At 39.7% G+C, this 23696-nt stretch overlaps 2 protein-coding genes across 3 annotated transcripts; one reads left to right on the top strand and one right to left on the bottom strand.

Annotated features, from left to right (window-relative positions):
• Positions 1-10904: 10904 nt before the first annotated feature.
• gzf1 (GDNF-inducible zinc finger protein 1) lies at positions 10905-15245 on the top strand. Its single transcript, XM_087813069.1, has 8 exons — positions 10905-10982; positions 11250-12162; positions 12230-12413; positions 12474-12643; positions 12718-12812; positions 14098-14265; positions 14331-14488; positions 14549-15245. The coding sequence occupies exons 2-8, from the start codon at positions 11258-11260 to the stop codon at positions 15095-15097; spliced, it is 2229 nt and encodes a 742-aa protein (XP_087669195.1). The 5' UTR covers positions 10905-10982; positions 11250-11257; the 3' UTR covers positions 15098-15245.
• A 600-nt stretch (positions 15246-15845) lies between these two features.
• Positions 15846-22460, bottom strand: napbb (N-ethylmaleimide-sensitive factor attachment protein, beta b). Of its 2 annotated transcripts, none has more exons than XM_087813083.1 (11): positions 22287-22460; positions 21123-21202; positions 20389-20505; positions 19883-19929; positions 19593-19670; positions 19462-19517; positions 18690-18774; positions 18515-18619; positions 18367-18458; positions 18264-18314; positions 15846-16725 (listed from the first exon to the last, which is right to left on the bottom strand). In XM_087813083.1, exons 1-11 carry the CDS (start codon positions 22385-22387, stop codon positions 16629-16631), a joined length of 909 nt encoding a protein of 302 aa, XP_087669209.1. In that variant the 5' UTR covers positions 22388-22460; the 3' UTR covers positions 15846-16628. The 2 variants fall into 2 exon arrangements, with proteins under 2 accessions (XP_087669209.1, XP_087669208.1); XM_087813082.1 differs by having other exon boundaries at positions 18390-18458.
• Positions 22461-23696: the final 1236 nt, after the last annotated feature.

Here is a 23696-nt window from a genome sequence, read left to right as displayed (position 1 = left end):
ATAGTTAAGGCGTCCCAGAGGATCTCCGTCTAAAAATACATTTGCAGGTCATCACGCGATTGTGCGAAAGCAGGTTTGTCGCTTTTTATTTGTGGTGTTCCATGTGACTGATAACCTGCCAACGGTGTCATCCAGCTCTTGCTCAAGGACAGTTGTGTTTTGGCTACACCCGCCTACCACCCTGACCCAATAAATATTCGTATTATACCTCCCTCTCCTTCTCTCTCTCTCTCCCTCATAAAAATTAACATTTCGTTTTTTTTTCCCCCTGGAATCCATTTCACTGCTAGAGGCTTCAGTGACTCATATGCCATGTCAGCATTTTTCACCTGGGCGGCACCACTTTTTCTTTATCACACCTTTATCACGTCCTCAACTGAAGTTTCACCATCTATAACCGGGAAGATTTCGACTCCCAGATTCTGGAGAATACGTTGAAGATAAGTGAGGAGTCAAATTAAAAATAGCAAAGTTTGCATACGCTTCGGAAGTTCTTCATTCAAGGGGTTTCCAGAGAATTTTGGACGTAACTGATGTAAACGAATGGTTAAAAAGATGAAGAGGAAGTCGGTCTTGAACCATCGACTGACCATAATATGGACGTGTCCACCATTTGTTAAGGGAACGGACGGTTTTCAGGCCAATTTAGTTAGTGGCCTTTCTAGGAAATGCTCTCTTCTAGTGGGACGCTGATGAAAAAGCGGGGTTCGGACAGGCTGAATTATGATCGGGCGATGAAACCGCTCCCATTTCGTTGAAGCTGTATGATAAACTGGAAGATAGAACGTGTCTCAGACTTAATTAAGAAGTAAATCTTTAAACCAGGCTGTGAATTCTTATTTTAATGCTGTATAAAAAGTGATCCCCAACCTTTTTTAAACCGCGGACCAGTTTTAAATTCAGAATTATATTCTCAGACCTACTTTCAAATTAAAATACTAAAAATAAACTTTACTAAAACATAAAAATTACTCTGGGCACTACGGTTTCCTCCCAAAGTCCAAAAACATATAGAGGTTGATTGGGAAATTGTCTGTTGGTACTAGGTAGGTACAGTATTTGTATGACTGGCATCCTTTCCAGGGTGTCCCTCGCCTCACTCCTATGGAAACTGGGATAGGCTCCAGCCAACCCCATAAGGGAAAAAGCGGCACAGAAAATGATTGAATAAATGAATGTTTACAGGTTTATTTTGTGAGTAAACTTGCCTGAAACAAACATATTGATGTCTCAAGAGTCATAGGCTAATGTTACTTAAAAAACAACAACATATTTTAGAAAAATAAAAACAAATTTCAGACAGTATTAGTCAATAGAACAGAAATGATATGGATTTACAGTATGTGTGGCCTGATAAGCTATGGTTCACGGACCAATAAGACCACTGCCGTAAAAGTAATTTCCGACCCAGTGTGTACTTTACTACTGGTCCTTCTGCAGCCAACCCTTTTGTGGAAAGTGCATTGGCTTCACTTTTCAATAGAATGTGACCCATTGTATTGAACACAACTTAATTCTTTTATTGTAAATGTATCACTAGGTCACTCCATATCAGCAGAGGAATATGCTCGCTGCAAAATGAATTGCAATTTTTGGTCATTTGTGTTCTCAACATAAAAGAGCCTTTTTTTTTTACCCACTTGTATTGGCCTCTTAGAAACGGATAAATCATGTATTAAGATAAGACTCGTGTCAATTATCTTATGCAAAAAAGCAGTCGAGAGTGAATGTCCTCCGAGAGGCAGCTTACTCAGCTCTAAGCCATGGCAGGAGAGAACTGTGATTTAATTCTGCCAGGAAGTGTGGAAAGTATTTTCGCTATGCCGGTTCTCTCCCCTCCTCCTCCTCCTCCTCCCCGTTCTGAAAATGAATTTCACATGGTGTACCTGAACATCTCATGCGAAGTATCCCGACGCCGGGGTTTTATTTGACCTCGCAAAAGTTTTGGCACGCTACTTCACATCAGTCACAGCCTCTTTTTTCTTTTTTTTTTTTTCCCAGAGAGATTTTGACATCTGGTGGCCTAGATAAGCAGGAAACAGACCGAGCACATCGGCCGATCTCTAAGACCAAAGGGCCGATTAAAGGGTATAATCTACCTGCTACATCACCAGGGTGAAAGCCCGGATCACAGGGGGTTAGTAGCTAGAAAAAATAAACACATAAATGGACGATTTGGTTGAAATCCTCTTTTTCATGCTGGACGTGGATGAGTTTTCAACACGTGTTCATGTTGTGTTGCCCACACACACACACACACACACACACGCCATCCCCTTCCCTTCTATTTGTTCCGGATGCAAACAAAAGACGCGTGTGAGTCATCGCAACAAATGGGAGGATCTGAGGCGCTCGCGATGAAGTGCAAATGTGCTGGAAGACCGAACGGACGAGAAAAACCCCAACGGTCTGCGACGACGATGCCCGGGGTTGCCATGGCGACGGCAGGGGAGAGCACCGCTTCCCGCTAATGAGGCGCCCCGGATCATTTCGTCCATCTACCTGTGTGTGCTGAGTGTTCCTTCTCCTGCCGTCGCATCTTTTGTGCACACACAAGATAAGGCCGGGGGTGGGGGGGGAGGACAATGTGGAGGTAATGGCTGCAGTTAGTGTGTTTACTCTGTGTAATGTTGTGAAGTGAAATTGCTTTTCCTGCCTCCCCGTATTGAACTCCCCAACCCACCCCCAAAACTGTACGCCCTTGAAAGAAAAAAAAAGCATGTGGACATCATCAACCGATGGGTTTTTTTTTTCTTGTAACGTGTAACCGTGTGAGAGATATTATCTTCTAAGAGAGCGCGTGACACACCGCACAGATCTCACATGATGCACAGCATCACTCGCGGACTGCAGGACCTTCTTCTTCTTCACATTCCACAAAAAAAGGTCAAAATGTTACAGGAAGCTGGATTGTGATGTTTTTATTGTTGGGAACTCAATCGACAGATCTTTGCACAAACCTTTTTTAACATACGTTTAAGGATTTCTAACTGGAAACAACCCAGAATTCCAAAGTCTAAAATCATCATATCTAGTCATGATGTATAAAAAAGAAATGAACCCTTCACCACCATGATTTAAAATGATTTTGACCTATATTTGGAGACACCACACGCATCAATTTTTTAGTTTAGACTTGGGCAAAGTGTGGGATGCCACGTACCGCCCTCTTGACAGTATCTGTGCGGCCCTCAGGAACTCGTAAGTAGTACTATAAACAGTCATTTAATTTTGGCTATTTGCAACTGGTTCAAGTCAAAGTCTAAAACTTTCTAGTAGGATTAGAATTTCTATTTTTTCCTTTTATTTATGCGAGTATGTCTTCGTCGTCAAGATAAATAAAAGAAAATGATTTAAACCATTTTTAAAAGTGTGTTTGTTCAGTCCATTTTTATTCAAAATCCTAAATGGGACACTGGGTTTAGACTATATACAATAAAATGATTGAAACTATAATGAAATGATGATTTCAACATTTGATCTTCTACATTGTTTTGCTCTTCTTGCTGACTTTTTAAAAAAATGTACTTTCGCACTGTCGGTTGCAACACTGGGGAATGGACTTACAACCTAATGAATAGTTAGAGAATTCCATAAAAAAAGTTCCTAAAGAAAACCATCAATCACAATTGCAAGTGCAATAATAGCAGTAATAAGCCAACGTTTTTTTTCTCAAAATAAATGTTCTGTAAAAAGGTAGAGTTTAGTTTTGTGTCTAGTAAATCCATCTGATATAAAAATCCGGACAAAAGTGTCTCAAGAGTTAAAGGAAAAACCACCGTTTTGCAATCATTGACTTCCATTTCCATTTACAAAATACATGTATTGATGAAAAAAATACTATAATTTTATGAGAAATAGACAAGAAAATTATATAAAAACAAGATCAAACTTTCCAACAAAGTAATCTCGACACAAAACCGGAGACAAAACCGACTACCAAGGGAACATTTGCGTCAGAACTGCTCATATCCTCTAAATATAAATATGTATTTGCTTGTGCAGGAGGAGGTGATCTCACTCTCAAGCCTTCAATTAATGTCTGCATCACTCAATTATAGAGAAACACAATGAATCATTCCTCTTTTCTCTGACAACCTCCTCCACACTTCTAGTCTTTTGGCACCTAAAACCACCATCGCACAAAATAGAAAAACAAAAGAGAAAAATAAAAGTAATATTGTCGTCTAAGCTTCTACATACTTGTGTCGTCTAAATAGGAAAATTAGTAACTTAATCTTTAAATACTCGTAGTCATCTGACAGAGTCTGCTTTGGTTTGGCTAAATTTGTCAGGTATTAAAATCCCGTCATCACAATCTGTCTATCTCGCGCACACGCACACGCACACGCACACGCACACGCACACGCACACGCACACGCACACGCACACGCACACGCACACGCACACGCACACGCACACGCACACACACACACGTCTTTGTCTATCGTTAATGTGTCAGTCATTGGTCTCGTTGCCCTGGCAGCCTGTCAGATTCTCCCAGAATTCCTCTCCATTTTTGGACATTTTTAAAGAGATGTTCACACAAAGCCGCTTTCTAGCCTTGAAAAAAGAGAAAGAAATCTGCGTTTGTTTAGATTATTTGGAAATCCATCATGACTCACAACGGATTGTGTTATTATTCTGACACTTCATGTCGTCCTCTTAAGATGATTTTTTTTCCCTTTTCTGGGGCGAGTTTCTTGAGAGTTGGAAAAACCGTGTTGAGAAAAGTCTGGCCACTTTTTTTGTATGTATTTTCAGGCAACATCACATGGGTGGAACCGGGTTGGCTGAACGATTGGATCTCACTCCATTGAGGTCTCCTTGACGTCTCGGACTGACTTCCCAAAGCAAATGGATATGTTGGGGGGGAAAGTCGAGTCGAACTTGTATATTTGAGCGTATGAAAAACAATCCGTCTTGATCCACTGAGTCAATAAGCTACCACCATTGGGCAGAGTCCAGGTTTTCCCCTTGAAAATATTTTGCCGTTTATTTAACAAGGAGAATATATCTTGCCTGTTAATGTGTCAAACCAAAAGGTGGTCAAAAGTTATTTACTTTAATTATTATTGGTCTCTGCATCACAATATCCATATTGTGCTTTTGAAATCCAAGTCTTTGTTTCGGCCTTAAGATCCCGCATTAAACCCTAATATAGCAATAAAATATGTGAAGTAAAAGTTACTTGACAAAAACTTTACAGGCAGTTGAGGACAAAGAGGGAATAAAATATACGGCTAAATTCCTCCATCGTTAATAATCGCATGAGGTTTTTATACGCTCTTTAGCTGGACGTGTCTAGCTTTAAATCCTTTTTTTATTTTTTTTGGCTGGCTTGCTCGGTTCCCCTCTCATGGAACCAAAGTAATTTGCTTGCGATGTGTTTGATTTACCATAAAACAATAGGTTTTTTATTCGGGGGGAAGTTACCAGATATGTGGGATATGTAGAAACCACATGTAGCACTTTAGTGTCAATATTTATGCAGCATCCAAGAGGTCAGAAAATGAAAAAATAAAATAAATAGTTCTGAAAGCTTCAGGTTTACGATCACTTTACAAGCCCTGGCATTGATGTATTTTGTGCACATCTTTTTATTTCCATTACCATTTGTTTGTCATTGTTTTGATTTTTTATTACTTTTCAAGGAAAATTACATATTTAAAGTATTAACTTTATTTTTCTGGCAGGCAGTCAATGACAATTTTGTGGTCTCTGGGTCAAGGTGACCCAAAGGCCCGAAAACATATGTGTTTGTGGTATCCCTTGTGTCATGTATGGGTCAAGTTGTTTTTTTGTATTCATTTATCCATCTAAACAGCTTTCCACAGTCATATTGAAATGTATAATTTATGTCATTGATTCTTTGTAAATAAATCTTGAAATTAACTGTAACCCAGGTGTTGTCGAGGCCGAAATAAAAAATGTGTTCGAGGTATCCCTTTTTGTTGTCCTTGTTGTGTGTTCACCTTGACCCAGAGGCAACACAAGGGATACCCTAAACATATTTGTTTTCTGGCCTCCAATATAGGGGCCACTATGGATCCCATGATGCACAAAAGTTGAAGCTAAAATAGTTAAGTTTAAAATAGGTAAAATGATTGAATCAAACATAAACAAACAAAAAATGAATCCAGGATCTTTGTATTATTATTTACAGGAACGGGTTAAATGATTGTATCATGTTCACAGACTATACTTCAGGTAAAAACAGATCAAATCAGGTCACAGGCTATTGTCACTTAAAAGAAAGTATGGTCTTTTTTTTGAAAACAAAACACTTTTAAGACAGTAGTAAGTGATATAAGATGTCTTTTTTTTTCCTTTCTGTTTGGACATGTAACAAATGCCTATGAACTGACACCAGTCCCCAGACCAGGGGGTTGAAGACCACTGATTTAGAGTATGACTCCTTTGTTCAAATGATCCAAGTTTTAGGTTGAACTGAGTTAAAATACGTGACTCATGTGATCTCAAAGTCCAATTTTCGGAAATGGATATAGCAATACCTGTTGCTACAGCTTTGTTATCTCTCAGAGTAAAACAGGATGCTATGTACCGCATTATTGATCCCATTTGAAAACACAACTTTCTTGGGCAAGTTCTGTGGAAAAAGAAAATTCAATTTATAGATCTCCTTCTTTTTTCCTTATTAAATTTCATGGCCAAAAAGTAAGTCGGTAAAAGTCTGCACTCGGCATGGTTGAGGACCAGCACCGAGGGAGACTTTGAACCGTCGCTTTAATTGGGCAAGACCTTGTTTTTGTCCATTAACTTGTGTTTATGGAAGAATGACTCCTTGTTTCGACATACTTGCAAGCCCTTGTTATTACACAAGTGCTGGACGTCTGCCATGTTACACAATGTGGAAAATAGGTAAGGCCAGTGGAAAGTTTAACCTGGCTGCTGTCCTTGTGCTAACTCCACAAAGAGAAAGTTTTTTGTTTTTAAAGTACAATTCTCCATTAAGGAGCGATGGCCTGTTGAACTCCCGATGGATGTGGGAGCGTGTTTATGTTGTAGCAAAGGCAAAGAGACCCACCTTTTGCTGATCCTAGCAAAATGTCCCTGTAAGGGAATGCTTACACTAAAGCGGGGGAAGCTTACAATGAAGCGTAAGTGCGTGTTTGTTTCAGCCTAGCATGAATGAGACAGAAAGGAAGGGAGAGCCCAAGTACAGCATATCCTGGGGGATAAAAACCTAAACCACAGGATATTTCTGACCTTGCGAGTGAGCGGGTGAAGCATGAAGGGGGTGGGGGTGGATAGTAAAGTGAAAGGAGGGAGAAGAAGGAAAGAGAACAAAGAGTAAAAAAAAGGGAAAGTCTTTGGAGGGTAGCTGAAAAGTCTCTAGAATCCCTCGGCCAAACCAACCATAAAATCCAAATGAGGCCGTGAAACCAATACTGAGGGCTGATGAGACTACCTTCTGGTGTGTGTCTGGGATACACGCAAGGTTTTTTGTTTTTTTTTCGTCGTATGTGTGTGTTCCATGTGCCGTATGGGATTAGCCGATGTGGTGATGCAATCTACGGAAGCGACGGAGAGGACGCGAAGGGTGGCAGGAAGGAAGGGAGGAGAGAAAAAGGAAGAGGAGATCGCAGGCTTATGGGAAATCTGGCATTCCACGAATACGCCCGTGGTCATGTCACACTCGGTTAGACCCCATTGTCGCTCTCGGATTAGCTGTATAATAGTGCGATACCCAATTAAAACCGACGATCGTCCAAAATATTGACTGTGAAAGAAAAAAAAAAAGATTTCGCACCAAGACCCTAAGCTTTTGAACTCAACCATTCTAAGGGAATTATTAAAAGACGGCACGACAGATTGTACACATAATTAAGGATCAAATATCTTATTTCAGGAGAAAACAAATAGAAAAAATGTATTCGATGAATGGATAAGCTTGTTTCCCTAATGTTGCCACGCAATTATCCAATCAAGATAGACAGTGAACGCGAGACGTCGGGAACAAACTGACTCATCGCGGCTCATTTTTTCAAAAGGTCTATTTTATGATGTTTTGTTCACGCGAAGAAAAAAAAAAAAGAAAAAAGGGCTGAATTCATCCTCACGCAGCAGCGCCGAAAAAAGAGCTATTTTCGTCGCGAGCTCCAGCGTTCGCGAGCACCCACACACAGACTCGGTGGGTAAGGTGATTGGTAAGCCCGGCCAAACAGTCTATTTATGAACATCTCAAGAGTGGGTGTTCGTCCTTGCGCTGGTTCGTCTGCGTCTGAAGTGCTAAGTGCTGGATACAGTTACAATAGATAGAACATTCACAAGGACAAGTGAAGGTGGTGGTTGTCGGTTGGGTGAGAGGCGAGGGGAGTGGGGGAGGTGTGGGGGGGGGGGTGAGAGTAAGAGAGCACTGGGAATAGAGATGGTGAGTCACAGGCCATTTGGAAAGTAATTTCATCTGTGAATGCCGTATATCTTTTCATCAATGAGAGAAAAGTGTTCTCCGACTGAGGCGGGCACGAGAAGAAAAACATCTCTGTTTAGTGAAACGGAGCTTATTTGATGGGTGGGGGGGGGGGGAAAGGACAGATAACACTCGCAGGTTATTTCTTCACTCGATTTCACAAAGCTGTTTGCGAGCATTTCGGCAGAAGGACGGGGGTCATCGACGGCAAACATCAACGTGACTAACTTTGCAATGAAAAAGCAGATAACACTGCTGAAAAAAAAAAGAGAGAGAGTTGTGATCAGGATATTAATCCTTTGAAAACATTTCTGTGGCTGCCCATTCCATTTTCAACATTCTTCCCCCTTCAGACCTGGAGGCGAAAAACCTGCCAGAAGCCACACAGACCCCAGACTGAAAAAAAAAAGCCCTAATGTGATAGACCGTTTGGACGGCAAAAAGAGGTTAGCAAAGTGGAAACACATTTCTACATATTCAACCAGAAAGTATTTGTAAATGATTTGTTTCCCTTGTCTTCGGATTTTTAAGCCGAAGTTTTAGCCCCAGACAGACAATGTGTGGTGTGGCCTGTCTCCAAAAAAAAAGGAGGGATGTACTGCCAAGGAAGGATATTTTGACGAAAACAGACATGAGCTCGACAGGGTTGCATGTCCGATTTTGCGTCCTGGCCAACTTGTGTATGTGCTTCACTAGCTAAGAAAAAGCATTGATGTCTATTCAAAATAGAAATTTAAGGAGCTTGTGGTGTTTTGACCGAGGTTACCGACTGGAGGGGATGGAACAATTACCCCAGAAATATGGAGTTGGACCGTCTTGGATTGGTCTGGCTTCCTTCACTTGGTTACATGGCCATGCACATAAGGAACACTGTGGTTGTTGCTGGAACGGCACAATGCCCACTTCCTTCTAATGTTCTGGTTTCTGTGTGAGTTCATCTGCAGGGATTATGAGTCAGCGGTGTTTAAAAAAAAAGAAAAAAAAGGGACACTTGAGGACACTCTTCGATGGATACAACCGTCTCTCAAGTCTAAATAAAAGGTTTATTTGGGTCCTGCCATCATCAACCACCAAACATACAATCTGGGCTTTTTGTCATTATCTAACTATAGTCGCAAGTTTAAAATCTTGGCTTTCAGTTTTTATTTTCCCCTTGTTTTTGCTTCATGTTTTGCTTTCCTGTCTGTACTTAGAGCTTCGTCTTGTTTCCGCAGGAACATTAAAAAGAAGAAAAAAAAAATGGATGAATGCCTCGACCTTGGGTGGTTGCACTTTTGACACGACATTCACTATCTGTCTCTTTAGCTCAGCCGCGCACCTTTGAATAACAAAGAATTCCCCCCCGGGGTATTTTTGGAAAGTCAGCACATATCACCGCTGGATGTGGATTAAGATGACGTGTGTTTCGAGACAGCGGTTTGACCTTTTTGATAGAGCTCGCTGACGTCATAACTTTTTACGATCGATGAACTCGAAAGTGCTATTTTGTCGTTTGTTGCAACACACTATAATATATAGTTGCTCTACTGACAATTACAAAAGCAGATGGAAAGAAAGAAAAAACTAGGATTGTCTGCATAATTCTGGCCCAGTGTTTAGTATGTATGAGTCACCAGAGCAGATTCCTCGCTCTTGGAATCCATTACCACTAATGTAAGGTACATGGATTTCCTGGCAACTGCAGAATAGTGCCCTGTTGAATCCACAAGTAGCTTATATATTTTTTTGGAACGACTACAATCGTTTTCCTGATTTTGTTTGATGATTGGATTACAGATGTATTGTATATGATGTTTGATCAATCAAAAGCAAATAAGCAGAGGAATCAAACTTGTTTACCCTTAAGCGAAGCCATAGGCGCGACTCTAAATGCATATACAATCTAAAGTCAAAGGTACCCAAAGTTAAGTTCCTTACTTTTCTGAAACATCAGGAACCATATGGATCTTCCTCTGGTGTGTCAGTTATAGTTGTTGACTTTTCTCACTTTCCTCCTGCAAACAAAACAAAGGCATCAGAAAAAAATAACAGTACACAATATTTAATATGTTTTTTGACAAGGTGTAGAATATTAAAAACGAAATAAAGTATCACATCCTGAAGGCACTTGATTTAATAAAAAGTTGCTAGTGAGGCCACCATCTCTTGAGTAGTCTAGAGCAATAGCACCATCGTGCGGTTTGGGGTTGTATTACATAGAGCCGTTTCAGTTGGATTTCACCGTGAAAAAATGCCTTTATATGTGACAAATGTTGTTTTATTTTATAATTTTAGATCGCCCCTTTAAATAAGAACACGCGAAGACTAGTTTTCCACGATTATATCCTTAATATACCAATCGTATAAGTCTAATATCAGAACTGATCCGAGAACAGCAAATGAAGTTAGCGCTTAGGCTTCCTCTGTTACGTGTTTCCCCCTCAAGGCAGATCCCAGGTCGGTCCGGCTCGACACCGGATGTAGTAAAAAGACGAGGGCCGTTCTTTTACAGGAAATACAGTCGTGGGTGAGGAAGAATTGTTGAGGCTGCCATTTTACCGAGCTTACGGTAAGACTCTTGTTGTTTTGCCTGCTCACGTTTTTTTTTTTTTAAAGATCGCTTTACGATCGCTGTGGTCGCGACGCTAACCTTGTTAGCTTTAGCCTCCTTTAGCCGTTAGCACTGTTAGCTTCAAAGACAAATGTTGATCACAAACATGATCGATTAAAGATGAATTATTTATATTTCTGTCAACTTTTTATTGTTTATTTTTAGTCCTTGGAATGTAGATTAGAGCCCTAATATATAAACATGTATTTTTGTTGTGTTTCCCAGCAGGAGAAATGGGTGTCAAAGAGGTGCAGCTGACCTCCAAGTGGTACCCTGAACGCCTCCTGTCGTCCCTGCAGCAGCTGAGGCTGCAGGGGCAACTCAGTGACGTCACCGTGCAGGTGGACTTCCAGGGCGAGGTGAAGGAGTTCAAGGCCCACCAGGTGATGCTGGCGGCGTCCAGCGACTACTTCAAGAACCTCCTCCTGGCCCAGAAGCCGACCCTGAGCCAGATCACTCTCTCCAACATCCATTCCAACGACTTCTCCAAGTTCCTGGACTTTGTTTACACAGGGAAAGTGGAGGTCGCCCGGGATAAAATCGGCGACGTGAAGGCGGCGGCGCAGTTTTTGGAGTGCGTCGAGCTGTCTTCGGTCTGCAGCGAGGCCATGGGCGCCGGGATCTTGCTGGAGAGGCTCCCGGACTCTTTAGAGGAACCTCACGTTTCGAATCCAGAGACGGAGAAGAAATCCCCTTTGAAACGTCCACATTCTCCGAAGCCCTCGCAAACTTTTTCCAAAAAGTTGGAAGCGTCCGCTGTCGCCAGGGATCGTAAAAGAGTCTGCAAGAGGAGGTCGGCTAAAAAAAAGGTCATCTCGCCGCCTGCTACCGTGGACGTGTCGGCGTCGAAGTTCCCTGTTGACACTGAGCAGAACGAAGATGAAGATGATGAAGATGAGATGGAGAAACTTCCAGAGACGACGGATCCGTCGGAAGACTCGGAGGAATTCAAGGAGGAAAACTACTTGTTTCCCCTGGAGGAGGACGAGGACGAGGATTTCGACTACGAGGAGTTCGAGGACGAGCAGATGGGGACGACGTCGTCGCGGAGGATCCGGAAGAAATCCAAGGCCGTGTTCCAGTGCAAGAAGTGCCAGCGGACCTTCCACTACGAGAAGAGCTACCTCAAACACATCAGGTAGAGTATTCCCTTGAAGATGATTCCGAGTGGATTCCCGACCGATCTTCTCCTCCTCCTCCACCAGCATGTACCACGGCGTGAAGGCGAAGGTCATCCACCGCTGCGAGACCTGCCTGCAGACCTTCGCCAACGGCAGCAACCTGAAGATCCACGAGAAGCACGTGCACAGCAGCGAGCGGCAGTTCTCCTGCGAGTACTGCTCCAAGGCCTTCAAGCGGAAGAAGGACGTGGTTCGACACGCTCGCCAGGTGAGAGTCCTCAAAACAAAAGATGTGAAGAAAATCTTGATAAACTTGTTTATGTCGCAGGTGCATTTACGCAGCACGACGCATCACATCTGCAGCGAGTGCGGGAAGACGCTCAGCTCCAAGACGGCTCTGGTGTTGCACGAGAGGACTCACACCGGGACCAAACCTTATGAATGTCTCGAGTGTTCGGCCAGATTTACCCAGAATTCCGCCCTGAAGATGCACCAAAGGTACTTAAAACGACTCGTGGTTGTCCATATATAGGTTGAAATAAATACTAATGAATCATCGCTGTTCTAATCAGGACCCACACGGGCGAGAAGCCGTACTCGTGTGACGAGTGCGACGCCCGGTTCTCCCAGAAGCACATGTTGACCTATCACAAGAGGTCGCACACAGGTGAGATGCAAGCAAAACTTCTGTGTTGTGTTCACTGATATATTTATTTTAACAGTTACTACAGATTAGGAGAGAGAGGGTGAGATTCATGATTCAAAATGACAAAGTCATGAAACTAAATCACAAACACTGACATAAATGTAAAAATTCGGAGTCAAAAATGACTATTTTATAAACTATAAACTATTTTTGCAAACTACTGAAACGAATGTACAAACGCCGATACAAAATGACAAAGTCATGAAACAAATTTACAATTTCCTGGTTCCTTTTTTAAAAACTCTTGAAACAAATGTAAAATTCTAGGTGGAGGAAAAAAAAGTGAATTTGTTTTAAGGCATTATAATTTTGTTTCAGAGTTTGTCGTTTTTTTTCTGGAAATTGTATCAAAAAAATCTGTTTATAGGGGTTTTAACCCGTGTTTGGCGTCGTTCACCTTGACCCTGATACAACACAGGGGTTAAATGTCCACTTCTAGGCCACCATAATGGGTTGATGAGGCTAAAAAATCAGTGTAATGAAGACACTATCATGATACAGTGGTAATATTGAGAGGCCACTAGATGGCACTCTTATATTGAAAATGATGGCAGTTTTCATTGAATTAGTAAGTCAAAGTAATAGATTTTAAAGTAGCAAAATGAAGAAACTGCATCATGATACATCAACCTATCAAAACCATTATTAAAACGACAATATGGTATTTTAATTTTAATAAAAACAAACATGAATATTTTCTCAAGAGACACACTGAATTTTGATAAGGAGTTGCAGAATGGTTTCAGTGCCTTACTTTGAAAATATCTTAATTTTGATTAAATATAGTTTCTTCTCCTCCCGGGAATTGGACAAGTTTGGAGGGAAATCATAAATAACAACAAGAAGAAGAAAATAATTGGCTACATTTAGCATAGCTAGCTCTCATGGTAAAAAACATTTCAGTTGAAATACAGAATTGTTCGTTATTTCTTGTGTCTTTGAACGCAACACAACGGTTTTGTTCTTAGTTTTACACACACATCCGTGGGTCGCTAAAACATACCTTTAACTACATAATGAAGGTATTTCTGCTGCAAATGAATAAAACTTCATTGATCCCCCTGAGAAATTCCTTCGGGAAATTCTGACAGAAGCTGACAGAAGAACAAAGAACAAAACAAAGTGTAGATAAACATGCATATCCGACATACTTATTACTTTAAACTACAAGGAAATGTGTATATTTATCGGGTAAATATAGAAAATTATAGAAAAAAAAGGATGTAAACACAATTTTGTCCATCAGGAGAGAAGCCTTTCATGTGCGAGGCCTGCGGGAAAAGCTTCGCCTCGAAAGAATACCTGCGTCACCACTCCAACATCCACACGGGGTTCAAGCCGTACAAGTGCGAGCAGTGCGGTCGTGGGTTCGCCCAGAGGAACTCGCTGCATCAGCATTTAAAGATACACACAGGTATCATCATTATGATGATGTTTTTGAATTGAAACGTTGTAAATTGTTGATCCGCCGTTCAACAGGAGAGAGACCGTACAGTTGCAAAGACTGCAACAAACAGTTCACGCAGCTCAACGCCCTGCAGAGGCATCACCGCATCCACACCGGAGAGAAGCCCTACATGTGCGGCCTCTGCCTGCGGACCTTCACCGACAAATCCACGCTTCGCAGACACACGGCGGTACGTATTTTCAGACGTAAAGGAAAGTGAGGCGATTTTAAAATGTTGTTCTTGATTTAGGTCCATGACTCCGAGGCGCCCTGGAAGACCTACATGGTGGTCCTGGAGGGCAACATCGTGGACAAGAAACCTGTCGCGGACGGTCCTGAATGGAGCGAGGAAACGGAAAAGAGCGAGGACTTGAAAAGCTCCGCCGCGGTTGCGGAGAAGGCTGGATCTGTCTCGGTTCCACCGGAGTTGGCGGCTCTTCCCTCGGACTGGACTAACCACGGGGCCATCGCCGTGGTCAGTCACGGCGGCCTGACGGGGATCACCGTCATCCAGACGGAGGTTCCCACGACAGACGGGGTCATTTCTCTGGACGGCTCCGCCATCCCGTTCTCTCTTCCCACGTCCATGGCTCAGACGGTGACACTAAGCGCCGGCGCCCCCTCTCTGTCGGAGAGCATGTCCACGTCGTCCGTCCTGGAGGCGGCGGCGTCACAGACCATTTTAGCCGACCCCTCAGGAGGTCGAGTCCATGTCGAGGGACAGTATTTAGAGGGCGAGCAGAGGACAGAAAGTCCGCCGGTGGAAGCTTCTGTGAAAGCAGCGAAGAAGTCCAAATAAAACAAGTTTGTTACTGTGGAAACTTGTAGTTTCATGACACTTATGATTGTATGTCCGTGTTACTGGTGAATAAGTCTTTGAGTTTAGTGTGTTGCCTTTTTTTTTTTTTGTGATGCTCGGCCTCGACCATTAATCAATAAAATAACACTTCTGCAAATGAAAATGAGACTCAGAACGATGAAGTTTACGATCGTTAGCAGATTTGTGTCGATCAATATCATCAAAAATATTGAATTTAAGAATTTTAATGTTGAAACTTTAAATTGATTTTAATTTAAATGATTTTAATTCATTCAATATTTTTTGGGAATAATTTAAATCAAAACATTTATTTTAAAGTTGACAACATTTTACTATTGAATTAAAAAAAGGCCAACAAATAAATGTCGAATTCACAAAACATATTTTGAATTATTGGAATTAGAATATCAATGGTTGAAAATATTCATTTTTTAATTATTGAAAAAGGGAAAAACAACCTTCCAGTAAAGAAATAATTCAATGAATTTAGTCAATAAAAACGAATTTAACCTTTTAATACATAAATTATGGGAAATAATTGCTTCAAAACATTTCAATAAAAATAATTAATTTTCCATATTTAAAATTCAACTACTTATTCTTATGGCACCGAAATATTTCCAAGGGTTAGGCTTTTCTTTTTCTTTTTTTAAAAAGGATGCTCTTGTTGGAATTATGAACACAGTGACGACAAGTACAGTTGAATCTAAAAGGTACGATCACGACACCGAGGCTGACACCTTTATTTTCCCTTCGCACACATACAGAGTACATCAGAGGTCCATGGTTGTTCCACGTGGAAGAAGCGGGGGGTCAGCGAGCGACTGACCTCTCGGTGGGAACTTTGGTCTTGATCACACTAGAAAGTCGACGACTAAACACACAATGACATGCTTAAGCGAGTGGCCAAAAAAAACATAATGTCACGCCTTCGACGAACGATCACGGAAACACAGCACGAGTAAAGCGGCGGCTAATGCTAACGCCAGTGTCCAACATTGATAAATAAAACGATAAATAAAGCGAATGAATTTAAATGTTTAACAGTCGAAACACTCGGTGCATAAATCATCTCTTCGTGGAGAAGAGTGAGATGGAAGTCTACGGGTCCGTCGATGGAACCACTGGTGAAAAAGAAAACATTCAAAACCTCGTTTTGACTATATTAGGAAACGAGCTGCTTCTGAAACACGACTTGTAGAAAACATGCACGACACTAACAGCAGGTTAGTACAACACCAGGGCGGAACCCTTCGGGGTAAAGATTCCAGCACCTGGGTCTGCAGCACTCCTCTAGAGCGAGGTGAGGGCGAGAGGATCCACGTTCTGACCGGACTCAGAAGTGTTTGTTGGGAGAAGCGAGAGAGAGTGGAGCGGTGGGATAATTCAGTGTCATCAGCGGACCCTCCTTTTTTGCAGATGCTAGTGTGAAGAGTTGTAAGAAAGCATGCACGACGGACTTGACCCTCCATGCTGCGTTCGTCCCTCGCAGCTTCGTGTGACGTTTATTTTAAGTCGCCCTCGTCGCCCTGGATGCTCTTTTTGATGCGCAGCAAGAGGGTCGTGTGCCACTGGTCCAGACGTGAGATCGAGTCAAACTCTTTGACCTGCAGGTGACACACGTGTTCGTTATCTTCCCCCTGTATTCCTAGTGTGGGGTCATTATGGGATGGAGGGACATGCTGAAAGGGGTCTTTAAGTCCAATACAGAGACATACCTTCCAACAACTTAGAGCACAGGAGCCACATTAACGTGACTGATTTGAACAACAAAAGTAACAAAAATAGACAAATACTGCAAATAAAATACAAGTATTATTATGCCATGACACTGGAAAATAATCTAGGTTGTTTTTATATAATTGTACATTTAATTTAATCTTATACTTCTTATTTAAACGTATCCCCATTTTTATCTTTTCCAGTTCTTGGTAAAAAGAACTTTCGGACAAAATATGTGCCAGTTATATTAAGAATGTATTTTTAGGAAAGAGTTTAGTGTCATAAGATATATGTTTATAACTGTTTAGATAGATAGAGGGATACAAAGAAATACTAAAGTGTTATTTAGACTTGAAAAAGAAATGAAAATATTATTTGAATAAAAACAAAAACAAAACCGGCCTACCAACAATTTAGAGGTGAGATATTCAACATATCCACATTACAAACTGGGAATTTGTGCGTGTTCATCCAAAACAACAAAAGGAACAGACTAAAAAAAAAGGAACATCAGTATAAATATGCCATGACACAGTAAAATAATGTAGATTGTTTTCTATGATGTTAGGTTATTCAATTTCATACTTTTTACCCTAAAAAAAAATGTCCCCTTGTGGGACTAATAAAGGAAAAGAAAAAATCTAAATTAATCCTTTTTTCCTCTTTCCCAGTTCTTGTTGAAAAAAAATTACATAATGAAAATAACTTTTTAATTTATCACAAGTGACAAGAAGCATTTAAAATGACTTAATTATAGATTTTCAATATGACCGTTTATAGCCCTGGGTAGAAAAGACAGTTTCAAAATATATTCAGATGAAAAAAAAAAGTTTGAAGTCCTTAAAAATAGATGTTAAAGTATTATAAAGGCTTGAAAAAGTAAGAAATGTTTAATCAAGTACAAATCAGAGTCGTTAAGCTTTTACTCTGAATGGATGCTGGCCGCGTAATTACAGTTAAAGGGTAACATGTGGCCCCGGGGCCCCACTTATTATTTTTGCACTCAACTTTCAAACAGGACAAACAGTCACTGCAAGGCCAGGACCTCAAACCCAGGACCTTCTTTTTTAAGAAGGTCAACACATGTTACCATGGCAACACATTTAACTTTAAGATATAATAACTATCTTGATGCTCCACTTTTGGGAAGAAGTGGGCTGAATAAAAAGTTGTTGGATAGAAATTTGATGACAGGAAGAATCTAATATTATTTTTCTACCAGATATAAAATTTCATATCAAACTTTTCCTTCTACTTCTTGAAGAAGTGCAACAACTTTTTTTTTATTTATTCCACTTTCATAAAACCCTCACCCTGGGAGAAAAAAGAACAGACAAACTTCCTACTCTTCCAAAACCTCCAGGGACCCAAACAGAAGTACAAACATGGAGCTACAAGTGAACATTTTAGAATTTCAACTCACTGCGTCAGTGAAGGCTTCGCTGTTCTGTTCCTCGTGAGCCTCCAGAAGTTTCTATCAAAAACACCCAAATGTAGGTTAGTCAGAGAAGTAGGTTAACGTCAACCGTGAGGAGTTTTCCGTCTCCACCTTCAGCAGCTTGCACTCTCTGGAGTCTGAGAACGCCGGGAACATCTCCTCGTATTTCTCAACAGCGATCTGCGGAGACAGCCGTGTTAGAATCCCACGGGACTCAAACCCAGATGAAGACGTACCTTGGCGTTGAGCTCGTCGACGATGAAATGACAGAGGGAGGCTTTGAAGAAATACTCTTTGGCGCTGTACTTCAGCAAGGGGTTGTCCATGGTGTTCGCACCGACCTGCACGTCACGAGGCGTCAGGTTCAACTTTTTTTTAATAAGAGGATCAGTTCGTGCTTGAATACGTCACCTGCTCGTAGATCTCGATGGATTTTTGGTATTGTTCCAGCTGAGCACAGTAGGCTCCCACCTTCAGCAGACACTTGTTAGCAGAGCTGGAAGGATGCAGACAAATAGAACGTGTAAAAATGTAAAAGTGTTTTGGTTATTCAAGAGCATCATGCTGGTGATGATCTGATGAAGCTTCTTGAAGCTGAGTCATTATTTTCAAAATCCACTAGATGGCGGTCTCTGCACTATTTAGGATCAATAAAGTTCTACCCAACTGTTCTAATGAAACATAACATCATCTTTAAACTTGTGGCGCCACCTGCTGACCTCTAAACAATATGACAATATCAGCCCATCACTAGTTTATGCTTAAAAAAAAGTAAAGACTACAAGACAACTGGGAGGATATATTTGTTGGAAATTCAGCTTTGTATAATCCCAAATTGTGACTTTTTTCGTTGTAGTTTGTATGTTGGGTGTCCCTTTAAGATTTAGTTTTTAAATAGACAAATGTTTCAGCATATATATACCCTCATTATTTTTCATTTTACTTTAAAAATAAATTATTTGACGGTGATTTAATTTAGGGTCATGTCACAGTTTCAGCTCAAAAGGAATTTCAGCACTTCAAGTACTTCTACACGGGTTAATTACCTCGGAAAAAAAACAACAAGACTAACTACCAATATAAAAATGGCTATAAACAAGCATGAACCAAATTTTAAGCTAACTTATTGTTTCCAAATAAATGTTTGAGATACAGCATCAAAATGTTTGCTCAAAATGATTACCTGTTCGATTCCTCGCCTTTATAGTAATCTGCTGCCTGTTCATAATGTGCGATGGCCTGTGGACGAAAAAATACATGCAATTAATTATGATGTTAAAGGGAAGAATGAGCTCAGATGAAGCATGAACTAACCTTCTCTATATCCACTAGTTCTGACTCGTAGATCTCTGCGATGCTGATGTGATGTTTTGCTGCGATGGTGAATCTTCCCTGTGGAAGGGAGAGAGAAATAATGATCATGGCTTCCTGTCTAGTTGAGGGAGTCTAGTGGGAGACCAAGCTTGACCTTTTGGAAGGTAAAAATAGACGTTTTCTTTGATCTCAGCTGGTATAAATATTATTCTAATATTCTAGACTAAATTTATTACAAAACAACTTATACTCTACTGACATTGTTCATTTTGAAGTAAAGGACACCTTACCATGTCTGTGTAAATTTCGATTGCAGCATTTAAACACTTGATAGCCTCTTTTGGAAGCATTGAAGGAAGAAAAACAAAAGTTAGTATAAGATAGTTACTTACTTGGTTCAGTTAGTAATGAGTGCATTTAAATCTGAATCGGTTTGTAACATTCCTTCAACAATCAATTTCTTTTTTTTCTTTTTAAATACTACCAAACCATATCTTTAAATGTCCATTGCTGTGTTGCAATTGCAATTAAATACACATGACCATTTTGATCCCAGCTTTAAATCATTATACATCACAATGAAACCCTCATTTTCAACCCAAAAATCTTTGGACAGTCGGTATACAATTATCAACATGACAAAATAGGTTAAAAAAAACATGATGGGATGCAAAATCATCTTCTAGCTTAACAATTATTTTAGTTAGGGACTAAAGACAATTCCCTAAAGTGAAATCACTAATAGGAAGCAGTTACAATCCCACAGTATTCATCAATAGTATCAATTCAAACTCACCATTAGGATCAGACTTTTTATAGGCGTTTCCTGCGTCAATAAAACTGGTGGCACTGTCATGTTTGTTCTGCAACTGCATATGTAGACGGGCAGCTTTGCAAAACGCACCTCCAGCAGCTGAAGAGTCACAAGGACAAGACAATAAATACAATAAAATACAATACAATAGACGATTCAATCCCTGAAAGACAACTTTGACTATACATATCAATAGAGATGTACTTAAATTGTTTGCCTTTGAGGGAATAGAATTCAAAGCAGACCTGGGAAAAGTGCCACCCTTTGACTCCATCTATGTGGCCCTGATAAGGTAAAACTATACATTTTAAATATATATATAATGATTATGACACATCATTTTTGTTTGTTTTCAAATAATGTTATTCATTACTTGTTCAACTAAAAGTAAGTAAGATAATGTATTGTTGTTAATTTCTAGGGATAATGCGTCATTTCCTTAGTCCCTATTGCGAGTATTTATTGCCACTCAAAATCAATCACATCCCAGAATTCTAATACATCTATACGGCTTTGTTGTAGAGGATAAAATGATTTATAATGTGGTAAAAATATTTTATAAATAATGTTACAAGTTCCCATGTATGATTATAAACTTCCATAAATGCATTATGCATTATACTCAAGACCAACATTGTTTTATGTTATTGATATAATATTTAGATATAACATGACATAATTATGTTTAATATAAAGAAGAAAAAAAGTAATCTCACCACTCCAGTTCTTTGCCATCTTGAACATGTTCGCTGCTCTGCAGTACATCTCACAGGCTTCTTCCACTTTGTGAGGACCACTGGACAGAAAAGACAAAGCATTTTTTGCTAATTATAGAGACGTCCGAGAAGAACGTCAACTTCTGATCACGAAGCTCTAAGTGTCAGTCACTGTCCATGTCTAATACAGTTAATAAAAAACTGCAGCGAGAATTCTGACCTGCTCTAGTAGAAGAACTCACATTTCCCCAATCCTTAAAATTCTTCACTGGCTTCCAGTTTCTTTCAGGATTCATTTTTAAAATGTTTTCTTACTTTCAGATCTATTCATGGTCAGAGTCCTCCTTACATCAGTGATCTGATCCAGCCTTACTACCAAGGTCTGGCTTTGAGGTCTGCGGATCAGAATCTACTGATGGTTCCAGAACAAGCTTCTGGACCAGAGAAGAGAAATCCTTCTAGACTGTTGCTCCTAAGCTTTGAAACGTTCTCCCTCTGTGTTTGATGGATCTACTGACTCCTTCATGAAACATCTTAAGACCTTTGTATTTGTTGAGGCTTTTTCCTAATTTTCTGGGACTTCTGTGTTTCTCCTATGTTGTCTTGGCCTTTTAATGTTTTAAAATGTGTAGGTATTTTTAAATATGCATTTCTTTTTTGATTGTTAAAGCACTTTGTGACCCTGGTCTAAAAAGGCGCTTTACAAATAACTATTACTTACTTACTTCTTTATAACTGGAGAAATATTACACCAAAGTCACATGATAAAGAAGCCCAATAATTAAAAAAAAATGACTGAAAACTGTCAGTATAATTTCTATAACCTTATGACATGCTTTTTATGAATCATTATAGATAGAATACGTTGAAATACCTGTAAGTGATTCTTGTAAAAAGCTAATCTATTCCATGAAGCTTCAAATCAAAGCGTATAGCTGGTTTGTTTATAAAAGCTGCTAACCATGCTAACTAATTAGCAGCCTCTTTTTTTACTAAACAACCCTCTTTAACGTCTCTAGTTCCAAAATAACTTGTATTTTTTATACATATTTACTCGTGACAAAACGTGTTAAAGGTATAATGTAGTGAAAGCAGGCGGCGAGCCAACTTTGACAGTTCATGCTAGCTAGCTAGCTAGCTGCTTGTTTGGTGCAGTGCTCTTACCCTCCAAACATCCCACCCAGAAAAGAGCCGGAAGACTTGACTTTTTTGTCAGCGTCCGCCATCAGCTGAATGGCTTCTTTCTCTTTCCCGCTGTTGTCCATGTCTTTGTGTGAATTTACAAGACGCTTGTTAGAGAAATAAACCCGCAGGAAACAGAGCTGTGTACAGAAGGGATTAAAGGAGATTGATTAAGTAGGCGTGGTCGGCTAACAGTTTACTGACCCGCGGGTATCGTGGGAGTTGTAGTTCAGAGCAAGGCTTTTTAGCTTTGCCTCCGACACGGTGAGAACTACATATCCCGGTAACAGGGAAGAATTACTGTAGAATCGTCTGTGTTACGCAATATTTTATTGCGGCAATTCACAAAATTCTTCAATACAAACGACATTTTAAATTGTCTGCCAGTAATTATTAAGAAAATTATTGACGGAACAAGATCGTTGCGGTCGAACTATTTAATAATAATGGGAAAAAAAACGACGATTTGAACAAGTGTTTTATTTATCATTGTGTTTATTTTACTTAATTATTTTAGTGGTTCCATTATTGTATTATTTATATTTAGTATTTTCTTTTTAATAATTATGTTTTATTTATTATTGCTATTTTATTTGTGTAATTCTTTTCAATACTTTATTTTCTAAAATATTGTGTAAGGATGTTTTTCTTGTGAATTGCTGAAACCACTCCGATGTCCCTAATGTGGCAAAAAAGACAAATTGAAAGTGTATTTACAATGGATTAGTATTGATTGTGAAATGTAATAACCATTCATAACCTAACAACACATTTATTAATATTTTTATTATTTAGAATAACCCCGAGGTTAGGTCTTATCTATACTAACTTTTTATAGATTTGTTTTTTGTATAATATTCTAATAATAGTCATCAATCTTTTAATATTCACGAAGGAAATTATTTTGGGACAACATAAAAATCAATATATATATTCTTTATATATTACTTAATTGATTAAAAAAAAAAATCTAATACATATGTATTAATTTGAAATTAAACTCATCCGAGATTGTAAAAGCTGTAGTACTAGCATTGACTAGAAACTATATACAGTACAATATCAGGAATTCCAATTTATGTCAGCGCTATTCAAACTCAAATATAAAACTAAAGTTAACAGTACGAAAATAATTATAAACGCTAGAAAACAGTCTAATTTTCAACCTAAAAATCAACGAATCAACTCACTAGTTTCAAGGTTCACACTGATAACCACCAGCATTCACCCCGAGATAACAAACACTGGACGAACCTTGACATTATCATGTTGTTTGGTCTGCCATTGAAGTTGAAGGTCAATCTGTGTAAAAGTCCTGAAGGACAGAGAGATGATGACGACGACGGTGGCTATACTTCCAAAATGAAATATAAAAAAAGAAAACCAAACCGA

The sequence above is a fragment of the Callionymus lyra genome, chromosome 17, assembly GCF_982586985.1.
Source record: "Callionymus lyra chromosome 17, fCalLyr1.hap1.1, whole genome shotgun sequence".
Classification (NCBI taxonomy): Eukaryota; Metazoa; Chordata; class Actinopteri; order Syngnathiformes; family Callionymidae; genus Callionymus; species Callionymus lyra.
The sequence above is the reverse complement of the archived record's forward strand: the minus strand, read 5'-3'. Positions and strand labels throughout refer to the sequence as shown.